Raw genomic sequence first — 15,079 nt, 5'->3', positions numbered from 1 at the left:
ACGCTGCGACGCGCAAATCGCGATCACATGACTGCCGCCTGCGGACGGGGTTAGGGTCCGTGATCGGGCGGAAGGATTCATGTTAGGACCGCCGTGGAAGACTCGGAGGCGGTGGACACAGCCGACGAGCTCGCTGTCTCCCTCGTCCACCCGCCAGCCCGCGGCCGCATCCTTGCTCTCTGCCTTTTCCGTGGCCGCGCTCGCTCGTGCCATGCTCGCCGCCGTCGCCCGGAAACAGGCTGCCCCGACGCGTCTTGCGGTGGCGGTACAAGCCTCGGCCACCTGCCCTCCCCTTCGCGCCTTCCCGTCCCGCCACCAGCCCGTCAAAGCTGCCAGATTTCCAACACGGCCCACGGCGCTGCGTGCCTTCGCGACCAGCGCCCAGCGAAGGACTGATGGACCGAACTCGGCAGCTCGGCCGCCAAAGGAGTCGGACGCGACGGACGAGAGCGACGCGATCCCTGCGGAGGACATGATGTCCGTGGGCGCACACGAGAAGGAGCACGAGCATGCGGTCATTTCTGCGTTTGACCTGTTTAGCATTGGCGGTACGTCTGCCCCAATCTCATGCTCTTGGCGAGCAGCACGGCGGGGCGGAGCAGACTCTGATCCGCGTTGCGGCGCGTCCTGCTGCTGCAGTCGGACCGAGCTCGTCGCACACCGTCGGCCCCATGCGTGCTGGGAAGATCTTCATTGGCGACCTCGAGGAGGTCGGCTTGCTCGACAAGGTAGGATCGTTGTCCTCTTCTCTCTTCCTCCGCTCACCTCTTACCGCAGGTCAAGACGGTCAAAATCACTCTGTCAGTGCTGCTCGATCAGTGCCGCGATTGATTCGCAGATGCTGACCTCTGCGCAGCTATGGTTCCCTTGCAGCCACAGGTCCGTCTCGCAGCCAATAACGAAACTCGTCTCCCTGGCTGACTGCAGACATGGTCGTTTGCAGGCAAAGGGTCCGCACTCTGTCCTATTCCGTCGCTCCATTCCTTGTCCTGATCCTTTCCTCTCGCCCAGACATCACACCCCGCAGGCGATCCTGCTCGGACTTGAGGGTGACTCGGTTGCTTTCTTGCATGGTTCCGCCCAGCTGACCCGCGCGGCCCAGGCTCTGACCCGGAGACCATCGCCACCGGCACGATCCCGTCGCGGTATGCGGGCATCCTTGAGAACAAGACGCTCATGCTCGGCGGTCGCCATCGGATCGTGTACGACATGGACCGAGACATGGTCTGGCGCTGGGATCAGGTTCTCAAGACCCATCCAAACGGTATGCGCTTCTCCGTCTTCGGCGAGGACGGGGACTTGCTTGCCACAAACGAGTACTTTAGGTGCGTGGTAAACCCGCTTCTGCTGGCCGTAATTAATACAGATCTGCCGTCTGCCGATCAGCGTCGGAGGTGGATTCGTGGTGAACGAGAAAACCAAAGGCGAGTGCATGTGGGGGTCTCTGGGGGCATGCGTGTTCAACCACCATGGCCCACAGTCGACGAAAACCTGTTTTACAAAGGCGTCGACAAGAGCGCAGTCCACGGCGCACGACTGCATCAGACGAACACGGAGCCCGTGGCGGGCGAAGTCGCGCAGCCTTCCGATCCCATCCAGCCCCCATATCCGTTCACCGTCCGTGCCTTCGTGTGTCAGTTGAAATGCACAGTTTGACGAAAGTTGTTACAGTCCGGCGACAGTCTTCTTGCTCTGACCAAGAGGCATAATGTACGTTACTTCCTTCATAGCGCCGCTATTCTCCATCTATCCCCATAGCGACTCACGCTTCTATATTCTGTCCGTCGGGCCTAGATGACTATTGCGCAAGTTGTATACGACAACGAGCTTCATTTCGGATACTCCCATGAGGAAATCCACGAGAAGGTACCCTTTTCTTGTCTCTTCACCCCCCAGTCCGTGGAGCGGTCGCCTTCTCGGGGTCGTTCTGGCGGTTTCGGAAATGTGTCCCCGATAGCAGTCGACTAATGAGTCCCATTTCTAAGCTGCTGCGTATATGGAGTGTCATGGATGACTGTATTCGCATGGGAGTGTCCGCCGCGGATGAGAAGCTCCCCGGGAGACTGGGCCTTCGCCGGCGTGCCCCTCTCCTCTATCGCCGCCTCATGAGAGGGTATGCGACAGTATCTCGTTGTCGTTCCCTCTGTAATGGGTCATCTAATTATGCCCAGGTTCTACCCCGGTCTTGCAGCACCCACCCTTCCCGCAATTGGAGGTGGTGCCCCCGTTGGGAATATCGGCGCACCTGAAGGTTTTGGCGTGGATGAACCTCCGGTGGCTCCAACGAAGGGTCTGCATGCGGCCAGCAGCAATGGGAGTAGCACAGCTGGCCCCCGGCCGATGCGAGTCGTCGGAGTTCTTGATCACCCAGTGACCCCTATGCCCGTAGTACGTGTTTACGTGGCGTTCAATGGAGTTGGCGAACTTAGAAGCTGATCGGAACGTGGTCGGTGCTGACTTGGGTAGCGCAAGACAATGATCCCCGCGATGGATTTCTTATCCTGCTACGCCATCGCGGTCAACGAGGTCAACGCCAGCGGTGGGCGTATCGTTACGTCTCCGACGAACGGCGCCGCGGGTGTCATTCCCGCGGTACTCAAGTATATTGTCGAGGTAAGCGGAGTGTTCTTCGCGCGTTTGGGTGGAGGCGTCTTGCTAACTCTGATTCAGTTTGTGAGCGACGACCCTGAGCGATCGGTGGTCACATTCCTGTTGACAGCAGCGGTTTGTTTCTTCCCGGCTATGATTAACGCTCTCGACTAAATTGGCTGTGCTAGGCTGTCGGCATGCTCTTCAAGCGGGGAAGCACCATCTCGGCCGCAGAGGGGGGTTGTCAGGCCGAAGTTGGTGGTGTGTGGTCGGCCCTGATCTATTCAACCTCCGGTCTTCCTGACTCCGGTGCTCCCAGTCGCATGTTCGATGGCTAGTGCTGGGTTCGCGGCCTGTATGGGAGGTCCGTGCTATCGGCTCGCATTCGCTGCGAACCTTCTGTGCTCACGTCAAATCACAGCGTCGCCTGAAACAATCTTGCAAGCAGCGGAGATCGGCATTGGTAAGGGCTCTCCCTCTCTTCCTCATACAGTCGTATCCATCTAATGTTCCAGAGCACAACCTGGGTCTGACGTGCGATCCCATCGACGGACTAGTGCAAGTCCCTTGCATCGTGCGTTCTGCCGCCGCACGGACCTGTGTTCTCGAGACTAACGTGTGTGCCACACAGGAACGAAACAGTCTAGGAGGTGCGGGCGGCGATTCTGCTTCCATGGTTGGCTTGAGCGTGGACGCTGATGACGTTTCTTGCATCCCAGCCGTGAAAGCCATCACAGCCGCGCAGCTGGCCATGGCGAGCCAGAACGTCTACAGCGTCACGCTCGACGAGGCCATCGAGGCCATGAGGCTAACCGCATCCGACATGAGTTTCAAGTACAAGGAAACGAGTCTCTCGGTATGTTTCGCGCCGTGCTTCCGGACGGCTGTTCTGATCGTCCGTCTTCCATATTTGTAGGGTCTTGCAGTACGTCCCTCTTGAATATGATGAAGTGGGAAATTTTGCTGACCTTTTACAGCGCACGGTCAAGATCCCGCTCACGGTTCCAGCCTGCTGAAAACGCAACATAAACAGGGGAAAGAGCCACCAGTGGTGGATTGTCGCGCAAGCGGCATCGACACAGGCGCAGTCGGTTTACAGGGCATTCGCGAACCCCGCTGGATACTTTTCAAACAGGATAGACACAGATTTTGATGACCGCTATAGACCGTAGGGCATAAGGTATGCCCAGCACAGACTCGACTACGTCACATGACCTGGAAGTGTCACGCTTCCGCCAGTTCTGCAGGGCCCGCGAGAGTAAATCGATAGGATACTAGAGCTCCCCCCGTACACTCAATGTCTCTTGATATTTCTGTTGTCATCGTGTCCCTGCACACTTCTATCAAGCTAGATTGTACACAGACGACGTATCCACAGTGTAGATAGCGTTTTATTGAATATCCTGCCCGGCAAGAGGTAAATAAGTACACGAAATATTATGACGTGCCCATGTCGATGGTAGTCTTGCCTGTTCTGTGGACCGTCAACGGTCGTGGGGTGCGAGGGGCTGGAGTCGAAACGGAAAGCCGGGGCTTATAAGTGCGTTGAGAGCGCAGCAAGAGCCCGGGCCTGCAAGAAGGGCTTGATGATGCTCTCAGCTCGGCTCCCCTCGAAGACACGTTGGACGAGTCCGATGGCACTGCGCCATGTACGGCGAGCACCGCGCTAGATCTGTGGTGGATGAGGATATGGCATGTGGCACGTATGTTGTCATAGCCTGCTCACCTAACCTGGCAGTGACTAGGACCTGCATGCGAACAGAAGTTCCGTGCCGCCGTTCTCTTCGCCCGTAGCTTACCTTTGCTTCTATCACGACTCCCACATGGTCAAACCAGTCCTGTGTCACCGTCGTCCTGTCGCTCGTGCAGCGCTTTCCTCAGTGCACGGTATGTTTAGCTCCCGTTTCGCAGTTCATTTCCACTGCTCCAGCACCTCCCGAGTCAGCCAGTCTGCAACACAGCCGTTTATAGCACTATTCCTCTACTGTACAGTTTGGAGACTGCGTATGTAGACTTGATGTAGACTGTCGCGCACAATGCGCGCTAATGTCAGCATTGACGCCAGACTTGTCCAGGACTTATTGGTCACTTGCACGTGATGCGTCACACGAATCACACGTAGTCGAGTCTGTGCTGGGCATACCTTAGATAGTTTGCACTTTCGAATAGATGCGCTCTCTTGGATATGCTTCCTTCGAGTTGTGCCTGCCGGTGCCACAGGCGCTGACTAAGCGAGGCAGAGGCAGGCGTCTAGTTGGTCCTGGCGGACTCGGCGGCGACGGCAGTGCGCCCCGTCCTCCCCCTCGACCTCCACAACGCCATCCTCCTCCCCACGTCCAACGTGCAGACCACACAGGCTCTCCCCATGGCGGGGCTTATCTCTCCCAAGCCCGTTTCCTACATGCAACACAACCTGCAGTACAACCCGTACGGGCGCGGGGTCCCGTCTTACGCCGATTCCTCCGCCACCTCCCTCCCGCCACTCTCTCAGCCCACCCCACACCAAGGGGTCTTCCTCGGTGGGATCGCCACCCACCCGCTCGGCGTGAACGAGGAGGGCAAGATCTACAGCCTCGTGATCGATCTCCTCGACTCTCAAACCCGCGAGAGCGCACTCCTGGAGTTGAGCAAGAAGAGGGAGCAGTATGACGACCTCGCTCTCGTTTTGTGGCACTCCTTCGGTACGCCCTTCCCCATCTTATCTCGCACGCGGCGGTAACGCGGAGACTCATGTTCGGCTAGGTATCATGCCCGCTCTTTTGCAAGAAATCGTATCCGTCTATCCGCTCCTGTCGCCTCCTAATCTAACGGCCCATGTATCAAATCGTGTCTGCAACGCTCTCGCTCTCTTGCAATGTGTAGCTTCTCACCCGGAGACCCGTCAATTATTCCTCAACGGTGCGTTCTCTCGCCCCAGTGTTCATTTGGCGAGCATGTGGAGTCTAACCTCACCTGCCTAGCTCATATCCCCCTTTTCTTATACCCATTCCTGAACACCACCTCAAAAACGCGCCCCTTCGAATACCTGCGCCTCACTTCTCTTGGAGTCATCGGAGCCTTGGTCAAGGTACGCCTTTGCCCTGACCCCCTCCTCTCACCCGCTGAGCCCGGTCGCCACCGCAGCAAAACGACAACACGCCCGTGATTCACTTCCTGCTTTCCACGGAGATCATCCCGCTCTGCCTGCGGATCATGGAGACCGGCTCGGAGCTGTCGAAGACGGTCGCCATCTTCATCGTCCAGAAGATCCTCCTCGACGAAACCGGGCTCACGTACATCTGCCACACTTACGAGCGGTTCTACGCCGTCGGCACCGTGCTCAGCAACATGGTCAACCAGCTCGTCGAGACGCAGGCGGTGCGCCTCCTCAAGCACGTCGTCCGCTGCTACCTCCGCCTGAGCGACAACCTGAGGTACGTCATAGTAATTTTGGCCTAGATCCCATCGTCCCGGATATTAACGCCACCTAGGGCTCGCGAGGCGCTCAGGGCTTGTTTGCCGGAGCCTCTTCGTGACAACACCTTCAACGCTCTCCTCAAGGTACGAAGTAGTCACATTCTACACGCTCACAATACTCATATGTGCTCGCAGGGCGACATGGTCACGAAGAGGTGCCTCACTACGTTGCTTAACAACCTCAACGAGCAGTAACGATCACGCAAGTGGATTCACGGACATTGGCCCAGGTTGCTTGTATTTTGTTTTGTTTTACTACGTTCTAGGATGCACGCTCTCGGCGTCCGTTACACGCGGCCGTGGAACCCAGACACCTACGGTCGTCGTTGGTGGCAGAGGGTCAGGGAGCCCAGGGACTGTCTCACACTACGAATTGTACCTAATCGCTCGCAGTCTTGTCGCCCGTAGATAGAATTCGCGCGTGGGTTTATCTCGCAGTTGGTCGCACCGACGTTACCACAATGTAGTATAGTACACGTCTATATATGAACAGCTTGCTGTCAGTCTCGGTAGGCCGACGCCGGGTCCTCGACCTGGATCGTGAGCTCCTCGAGCCCTGGGATGCGGCTCCGGAGCAGCTTGTCGACGCGCTCGACGACGCGCTCGACGTTTGCGAACGAGGGGCGGACGGAAGAGTGGGGACCGCCGGGGTCCAGCGAGGAGGCGGAGGGCCCGAGCTGGACGTGGATCGTGCCGATCACGCTTGCAGAGTCCTTGGGCCAGAAGCGGGGCGCGGAGTACGACACGAGGCCTTCGGTAGTCCCAAGCTGACGGGCGTGGTTAGGGCACGACGTGTAAGGAGGTGGACAGCCGAGCTTACCTCGGTCAGTGCGGCGCGGACGGAAGAATCCTTGGAGTCTAGGTCCAAAGCAAGCACTTTACCGGTGTCGATCACCAAAGGAATGACGCTGGCAGCAATGAGGATCGCGATGAAGAGCGAGGCGATCGGGTCGAAACCCGTCCAGCCGTAATACTGGATGAGAAGCGTCGAGATGATGACACCGACAGACCCGAGCGTGTCCTGGAAGCCGCTGTGGTCAACGAAGGCGCGATGCGCAGAAAGCGAATGCGCGTACCGCCATGACGTGGAGGAACACGCCGCGCATATTGTCGCTATGCCCTTCGTGGGCGTGGCCATGGGCATGGCTGTGATCGTGAAGATTCGGCGCAGATCCGGACGAGTGGTGCGTCTCGAAGTGGTCGTCGTGGCCGAACTTGTAGTTCGGAGTGATGGGCGAGGGCAGGGCCGCTTCGCTCTGCAGTCGCCCGTGAGCGGGGTGGAGGAGGTGCGGAACGGGCTCGACTTTGATCTCCAGGGACTGGTGACGAGAGTGCAGGCCTGGGCGCGAGCTAGATGGGGTAATGGGTGAAGGGGGATCTTCGGTGAAGCTGGGTGAGAATGAGTGCGAGTGCGAGTGACTGTGCCCCGATGAATGGGAGTGGGAATGTGGTTCGGAGTGTGAATGAGGGATAGTATGAGATTGGATGTGGGATGGCTCGCCCGGATGAGAATGGTCGTCGCAATGAGCATCGGGGGAGTGAGAGTGCGAATGCGAGTGACTGTTGTCGTGTGTATGGCTGTGCTCGTGCCCAGGACCATGTTCATGGTCGTGATCATGATTGTGACTATGAACAGGACCATGATCGTGCCTGTGGTCATTCCCGTGGTCGTCGTGCCCATGCTCTTGCCCGTGTCCGTGGTCATGTGCATGATCATGTACATGACTATGACTCGGTGAATTTATGGGAGGTTGAAGGGAGGGAGCATGACTGTGCCCATGGCCATGCGAGTGCGAGTGTGAATGTCCTCCCTAAAGTGTAAATCAGTGACACTGTGGGACGAGCACCATGGTAGTAGCTGACGTGGTGATGCCCGCCCATCGCGAACATGCCGAATAGATTGACACCCAATCCCAGAGAACTGACCAGCAACAATTGGCTGGTGTTCATCTCCGGAGGGTCCAGTCTGCCAGATGTCAGTGAAGCTACACGGATGCATAGATGAAGAAACGCACAAGCGCTGAATGGCTTCGAACACAATGAATACTGAAATAAGGACGAGAAAGATACCATTGGCGAACCCAGAAAGGGTTTCAATGCGCCCATAACTGTAACACGGAGTCAGTACCTCAGGAAATTGTCAGCCAAACGCAGAGCGTACCCATATGTGAACCTCTCATTAGGTGGCCAGCGCGCCATAACGGAGGCAATCAAGCCCACGCCAATTGCCATGCAGTCGAACGCCATGTGGATCGCTATTCGTTGACGATGTTAGAATAGTGATATGGCAGACAGGTAGCACCGACATACCGTCTGAGATGAGACCAAGGCTGTTTGTCCAGATGCCGTAAAGCATCTGCACCAACATATAGCACATATTAAGCATCAGGAAGTAGAATATCTTGCGTGACTCAGGGTTAGAGAGGATGTCCTTCAGGTAGGCTCGCATCAGTTTTGTCGTAGATGCGTAATAGTTTCCGGCCTTGGCTGAGGGTTCAGCGGGTATTGGATACAGACCTATGTCACAGTAGAGTGAGCTCCCAACACAGCGCAAGAGAATCCACACATACCATACAACAGCATGGCGGGTATCATGATGTCGACGAATCTAGGCGAATGACCGAATGCCAAGAAGCCGAGGACAACGGCAGATGCGTAGGTGGTTACATACGAAAGCACGACATAGCGGGGTGAGGTGATCGCGGTGGAAGTGCTGATGGACGCTCGAGGGTCATGATAAAGGACGACGTAAGCAAGAAAGGGGAGGACTGCCAGTGCAGACAAAGTGGGCATTGGGTGACTGTAGTCGGAGAGCTTGCGACCAAATGAGCTTGGGATGCCAATATGGGGGATGCTTGCTCACCAGTAGATGTCTGAGCATGTACAGTGGGAGACTGAACACGCATGCGCCGAGCATGCTGATGATCGCCGACGCCGACTGGCCCAGTGAGGGAGACAAAACGCTTTCGGTGTGCGCATATGCCGTCCGCGCGATTGCTTCGACGGCAATTGCACCATAAGCAGGGAGCACGGCTCCGAATTCACCCGGGGAAAAGCGGGAATCCCAGAGGAATGAGGCTAGAAGGGAGAGAATCACAGCAGTCGTGCGTTTGACCTGTACGTACGTCAGATAATATCAGACGAAAGCTTTGGGGAGGCGCACCGAGGTGAAGGACATCAACTGCTTCAACCACATGGGGGAGAAATGGGTGAACAGGATGGCACTGAAGGTCGTGCGCGTTTTCAGAGAGGAGATAAACACATGGCAATTGGGACGCACCGAGTGGAAGGCAGACGATAGAGCGCGGTGAACAGCCCCGCGTATCGAAGGAATAGCAGCAAGGAGGACATGCCGACAACGGACCACTTGGTATGTCATGAGAGACAAGCAATCCGTCGAGCGCAGGGATCACATACCTCGGTGGCCCGCTTCGTGTGTAAACCCCCCGACGTCAAGAACCATATGATCGCGACAAACCCACCACACGCCAGAACACGGACAAGGACCCAGAATACGCCTACATCAGCGAGGAGGTAGTCTTTGCCTGCGTTGAGCGCAAGGACGAGGAGTACGTCGGCTAGAAGCCGGTTGGAAAGGGCAGCGCTAGAGCAGAGTTTAAGTACAGCAAGCACGACAAGGATGAGAGTGGCGGGAACGTACGAAGAATTGGGAGTCCCAGTGGAGTGAAGAGAGATCTTGCCTCGCGTGCGCGAGTCGACAGTGTCCATACCGGCGCAGGCGAAGGGTTGTAGAACTACTCCGCGGCGTCAGGTGATGTCGAATATAAGAACTGTGAAGAAGAGTTTGGGCGCTGTCGCCCAGAGCTGGGAGACGTCGGGGACGCACTGGAAGCCGTCGAGGACGAGCGGATGGCGCGCTGTCGCCCCCCGCGTGGCGCGCAGCCACGAGCGCTACGAGTGCCTGTTCAACCTTGGGCACTTCCTAAGCTTCACTTGGTCTGCAGCATCTCACAAACTCTCCACTTTGTACAAGACAAATCACATCGCGGTGTCTTCGCCCTCGAAATTCTCCTCATCTCGTGGGATGCATATGGATCATCTGGTGTCAAGCGGCTCGCACTAGGTAAGTACCAGTACCATGGCTATCGGAGAACGTAACCACACTCCATTGCCCAGAGCAACGACGTGTCTGCAGCAGAGTACACGCGACGTGGCATTATCGGACATGGGGAAAGAGCTGCGAGATAAAATGAGAGGGAGAATACTATTACAGCGCCCTGTATCCTACACGTCTCATGCTCACAAATACCAAATACAACGACGGCAGCTAAACCAATGTACAGGCGCCCCAAAAACCCAATCCAAGTACAAACCATGCCACCTAATCCTGATTGAACTGAGCGAGTAAATAGTGCCACGATGTCGTGGGGTCGGACGGGTGGTGCATCTGCTGTCCGCCCATATGCTGCACCGGCGAATGTGGTACGTACTGCGGGTGTTGCGGGTGCCCGTTCATCTGCCCTCCGTGCCCCATCTGCTGGTATACACCGTAGCCCATGTCGACGGTCAAAGGGTGGGAGTTCATCTGTCCGTGCATGTGCTGATGCGAGTGAGAGTGCGCGTGTGGATGCGGCGGCGGCTGGTGTACGTGTTGGGGTTCCATGTGCGCCTGAGGGTGGTGCTGCGGCTGCTGGGACCACTGGTTGAGGTCGTGCGGCGGGTACGGGTAGCCGTACACCTCCGAGGCCTGCGCGTAGCCACCGTTCCACTGCGCGTGCCTGCCACCGCTCTCGACGCTCACGGGCGATGAGGCGTCGGCCGCCGGCAACATCGGCTGCACTTCCATCTCGGGGGACATGTTGTAGAGCTGTGGGTTGTGCTCCACGGGGCTCATCGACTGCTGCGAGGACCCTTGAGGGGAGGGCGTCGACGGGACGGGCCCCGGAGACTTCCTCGAGACAAGCCGGGTCTTCCCACCGAGCGCGGCTAGCTCGTCATCTTCCTCTTTGATGACGCTGTCGCTCGATGAGACGCTATGCGGGCTCATTTGAGACGGCGCTGTCCCTATCGACTGTTTTGCGGCAACCGCGCGAGCCTTGAGCTTCCGTAGTACAGGCTACGAGATGTGGAATGTCACTCAATGCAGGAACGACATCAATAACGCACTCACCAAAACTTTGGCAGCCCCTGGGTTGGACGAGACATTGTTGAACAAGTTGAGGGCAGCGTCAAGGTTAGAGAGAGCAGACGGCGCAAGGGCCATAGAGGGACATTTGGTGGCGATAGATCCGAGGACAATCTACCGGCAATCATCAGAAACGCCTAGGGAAGATATATGATGATGTGACGTACAGCGCATGAGAAGACGTGAGTGAAGAAAAACCACATGCGCTCCGTCAAAGCCGGATGCTGAGCATAGAGGGTATGGACTAGGCCGACAAACGAACACGCGCTGTTGTAAGCGGCAAGGACTGAGGGCGCGTACTTGCTGCCGAGCGGGTCGCCCGGGCTATCTTCCAACGCCTTCGCGAAGAAGCCCCGATGCATGTAGAACACCGCTAAGAGTTTGCGAGGCGAATTCCCAGGTCAGTGAGAGTTCACACTGGCCATCGACCCTGGATGAGCGCTGTACGCACAGATCTCTCGAATACAGAATGCACAGCAACGTTGCATGGTGAGCTGCACAGACGGTTGCATATGTGGGCCCTCATGGGACGCGCCTCCGAAACCCGGTACGCGGAGAGAAGGCGGGACGTAAAAGTCGCGGACCTTCTTGTCGAGTTCGGTGACGCCGTGATAGCGGGGGACTTTTGCACCAAAGCACTGCTCGTGCACCACGCTCAAGCACTTGAATGAATATCGGTGTTTCCACGCGTCAACTGCACAAGCTTTCTTAGCCGATCTGAGGTGGGTGTAAACGGAAATGAGACTTACAGGTCATTTCTACCTCTCCTCCGTCATTTTTGGTAATCTCGTCGGGCATTTGGCAATCAATAAACGAGTTGGCAAAGGAGGGGGGTCGACCATAAGTTAAACTCTGATCACATCGTTTTTGAGGGGTCATTAGTACCGCTCGGGCATCAGGAGACTTGGCACGAACCTGCCATGAATCATACGTATAAAGCTCGTAGAAAAGCGAGCGCCGTCTATTAGTTTCTTTCGGATCTAGATTCCACCGCCCGCTATCGCGATCTGGGGAGAGTTATCGGTTAGATGATGGCGAGACGAAAGAGGGTTGTTAACGAAAACGCACGCAACCCGAGCTGGCGGACAGGGAAAGATTAGCCGTGAAAGTTGCCCGAGACAATTTCTCAACACTCACGCTCTGGGCTAATTTGACCGCGACGCCCATGAGAGCCCAGCGAGGGCCATCGACAAAAGAATAGAACATGTATTGGCACATGAGTATCTGTCCACGTGGGATGAGCAACGATCCGTGGACATCGGTGCGAAGGCGTGGCAACGGTGCGAGGGTTACCGCGCTGCCGCCCAGCCGGCCCCCTTTATAAGAGGCTCGGGGGATCACGCACCAGAGCTTGGATGGCCGGGATGGACTGCGACTCCAGGATGGAGTCGATGCTGAGAGCGGCGCGACCTAGCTGAAAGTAGCGGGCAGCCTCGGCCGAGAGTGGGGGCTTGTCGAGGTCCAGGAGTGCGCCGAGCGCGAGGACGAAACACAAGACGGCGATGCGATGGGAGGCCATTGGAGAGCAGTCGCCGTCCATGCGCTGATCGTATAGGGGCGCGAAGACGACCTCCTCGAACTCGGCCTCACGGATCGGGTGGTACCTGTGCGGCAAATGGGATCGGTGAGTGAGACAATCACGGGTGGTATGGTGGAAGGAGCCGGCAGTCGAGATGGATCGGTGCGACGTACATCCACGCAGCATGTTTGTAATAGAGGTTGACAAGCTCGCGGGCTCTCGCGTGGTCGGGAAGGGCCCCCAGGACAGAGGTACGGATGCCGGGAGCTGTTTCGCTCACGGCCGCGTAGAAGGGGAATGAATGGCTGAGCCACGGGATCTCTGTCGGTAGTTGCATCTGGGGGCTATCGTCCTCCTCCTCGCTGCCTGCTTCATTCTATATAGGTGGCTAAGCGACGGTAAAGTAACTACAGCATGGGCGGGGTCGCATACCTGCAGTAAATACTAAAGAAGAAGGGTGAGCATTGGCGACAGGACCGGGCCGCGTGGGAGGTGAAATCGACGCACCCAGGCGTTAGCCATGCCCCCATAGAACTTCGTGTGACCGGACTCGGTAATCGATCTGGACGGCGGAAATTAGGTTAGCGAGAGCAGTGCAGAAGATGAGGAGAAGGCGAGAACTCACAGGGAGCCGACATTTATGGATTCGACAACTTCTGGTTCCGGCTCCTGCTCCTGCTCTTCTTGCGACTCTCTCTCCAGCGGGCGTTTGAGCGCGCGGAGCTCATCACTGAGCAGAGGGTGGGGTTCGGTCGAGAGGTGGGAATTGGCATCGTACAGGGCGTCTTCAAGAGTGCGGACTCGGTTTGCAAGACTAGTGATTTTATCATGGAGGACTTCGGTGTTGGCTAGGACGAAACTAGGATGACGAGATCAGCGTTGGATGATGGCGGCGGGGTCCAAAAGTGGGATTGGCCGGAGAGAACGGAGATGACAGAAAGACATACCGATTGCCTTTACCCGTGGTCAAAGAGCCTGCCAGTGGCGTCCGTGGCTCAGTTTACTAAAAGTAAACGAAGATGGGACAGAGGGACACACCGTCAGGGCAGATCGCGGCACAGCCTTTCTTGACGCAACTCGCGCAGGGGAAGACACGGGAACATCTGGGGGAGGTAAGAACAAGGAATTGGTCGAAGAAAGTGAAGCGGACCTCAGCTTGAGCCTGCGAGAAGGCGAAGGAAAGCAGAGAGAGCGGGAGATGAGGATGGTGCGGAGCTCGAATCGGGGGTGGCCTGAGACCGACCTTCTGCACTCTGCGCAGGAGAGAGTGGCATTGCGACGCTTGGGCTTCGCGACGAGCTGACTTGAAGAGGACATTGGTGGCTCCTGCCGCGGGGGTGGAGCACAAAGGGTATATGGGGATGGAGGACGGGGAGGGAGGCGAGAGGCGAGGGAGGATGGAAGCGGCGCGCCAAATGAGCCGCGATGGGCTCTGCATGAGGCCGGCTACTCACGCCTGTCCCCGCGCCAGGCCCGCCAATCTCTCCGCCGACGACGGCCTCGCTGGCATTGGCACCGCCGACCGAGCCCCGTTCGGGCGGGGACGCTGCCTGTCCTGCACACGCCGCCCACTGCCCCCAGAACCCAGGGAAGTCGATTCCCTGCCCGCCGCGGTCGACTGGCCGCGCCCAGTTTGCCTCCTCAGAATTACATAAGCTCTCGGCACAGAGGCTAGAGCTCTCTGAGCCCAGGCGCCTTGTATGCCAAATTCTGCGTCTGGTCACTCGGATTCCAGCATTTGGTGACGTCGGTGTCGTTCCAATACGCACTGCTGAATGAGAGCAGCCTCTATTTCCACTACATTCCTTTCGGGACGCCCCAGCCCCAGCTCAGTCATCTCCACAATCTCGTGGCTGGCCTCGAGGGTTTTTCGTTGCGGACACTCCGGTCGCAAACTTCTGCACAGAATTTTGGCAGCCTTCTTCAAATGGACATCTAATGGATGCGAACACCAACTGAGTTACACACCACTGAGTTGATGTGTGGGAGTCCGTGGATAGCAGCGACGTGCTTCCCCTTGTTCTGCTCAATCCACTTGGAAGGGGGATGGGTGCTGTGGAACGAGCAACCTTCTTCTTTTTGGGAGCAGCGTTCGCCTTGACCTCAGCTTTGGCCTCCTTCTTCGCAGTCTGAGTATCCTTCTCCAACGTTTCGAAGCGCTTCTGGGCTCAGCGTTCCGAAGCGCCTCTAAGTCACTCCGTGAGCTGACTGCCCTCCGATTGCGAAATCTCCTGCTGTGTAGGCCACATCGTCGTTCTAGCGCCTCCTGCTACTCCACCCACGCACCTTCGGAGTAGTGCTTATCGAACAGAGGTGAGTGCTCCTCCTTCAGTCATTCCTTTATGTAACATCTCGCGCCAAACTCGCAG

The 15,079-nt window shown here is 57.2% G+C and overlaps 4 protein-coding genes across 4 annotated transcripts; 2 read left to right on the top strand and 2 right to left on the bottom strand.

Moving 5' to 3' along the window:
- Window positions 1-211: 211 nt before the first annotated feature.
- BXZ73DRAFT_76694 (L-serine ammonia-lyase) lies at window positions 212-3,605 on the top strand (the record flags this gene model as incomplete). The annotated part of the gene is made up of 19 exons (XM_048022495.1): window positions 212-548; window positions 640-728; window positions 778-800; window positions 857-879; window positions 1,103-1,325; window positions 1,395-1,629; window positions 1,672-1,710; window positions 1,795-1,866; window positions 1,986-2,113; window positions 2,172-2,388; window positions 2,467-2,613; window positions 2,778-2,850; window positions 2,909-2,953; window positions 3,011-3,052; window positions 3,105-3,163; window positions 3,221-3,239; window positions 3,309-3,445; window positions 3,506-3,514; window positions 3,567-3,605. The coding sequence occupies 19 exons, from the start codon at window positions 212-214 to the stop codon at window positions 3,603-3,605; spliced, it is 1,956 nt and encodes a 651-aa protein (XP_047878878.1).
- A 1,349-nt stretch (window positions 3,606-4,954) lies between these two features.
- Window positions 4,955-6,240, top strand: BXZ73DRAFT_45236 (Rcd1-domain-containing protein; the record flags this gene model as incomplete). Its single annotated transcript, XM_048019471.1, has 6 exons — window positions 4,955-5,270; window positions 5,332-5,487; window positions 5,550-5,656; window positions 5,713-6,002; window positions 6,060-6,129; window positions 6,181-6,240. 6 exons carry the CDS (start codon window positions 4,955-4,957, stop codon window positions 6,238-6,240), a joined length of 999 nt encoding a protein of 332 aa, XP_047878877.1.
- Window positions 6,241-6,545: 305 nt separating this feature from the next.
- On the bottom strand, window positions 6,546-9,774 carry BXZ73DRAFT_45215 (cation efflux protein; the record flags this gene model as incomplete). Its single annotated transcript, XM_048019468.1, has 14 exons — window positions 6,546-6,812; window positions 6,866-7,066; window positions 7,122-7,729; window positions 7,778-7,856; window positions 7,909-8,011; window positions 8,061-8,153; window positions 8,207-8,300; window positions 8,356-8,562; window positions 8,616-8,859; window positions 8,909-9,160; window positions 9,209-9,269; window positions 9,326-9,411; window positions 9,463-9,649; window positions 9,707-9,774. The coding sequence occupies 14 exons, from the start codon at window positions 9,772-9,774 to the stop codon at window positions 6,546-6,548; spliced, it is 2,550 nt and encodes an 849-aa protein (XP_047878876.1).
- Window positions 9,775-10,387: 613 nt separating this feature from the next.
- Window positions 10,388-14,027, bottom strand: BXZ73DRAFT_45273 (uncharacterized protein; the record flags this gene model as incomplete). Its single annotated transcript, XM_048019479.1, has 16 exons — window positions 10,388-11,122; window positions 11,177-11,305; window positions 11,359-11,564; window positions 11,643-11,885; window positions 11,941-12,043; window positions 12,107-12,198; window positions 12,325-12,415; window positions 12,537-12,795; window positions 12,884-13,086; window positions 13,143-13,154; window positions 13,218-13,272; window positions 13,336-13,569; window positions 13,658-13,685; window positions 13,749-13,813; window positions 13,861-13,872; window positions 13,954-14,027. The coding sequence occupies 16 exons, from the start codon at window positions 14,025-14,027 to the stop codon at window positions 10,388-10,390; spliced, it is 2,541 nt and encodes an 846-aa protein (XP_047878875.1).
- Window positions 14,028-15,079: the final 1,052 nt, after the last annotated feature.

Source organism: Epithele typhae (assembly GCF_022376455.1).
Source record: "Epithele typhae strain CBS 203.58 chromosome Unknown BXZ73scaffold_17, whole genome shotgun sequence".
Taxonomy (NCBI): domain Eukaryota; kingdom Fungi; phylum Basidiomycota; class Agaricomycetes; order Polyporales; family Epitheliaceae; genus Epithele; species Epithele typhae.
The sequence above is the reverse complement of the archived record's forward strand: the minus strand, read 5'-3'. Positions and strand labels throughout refer to the sequence as shown.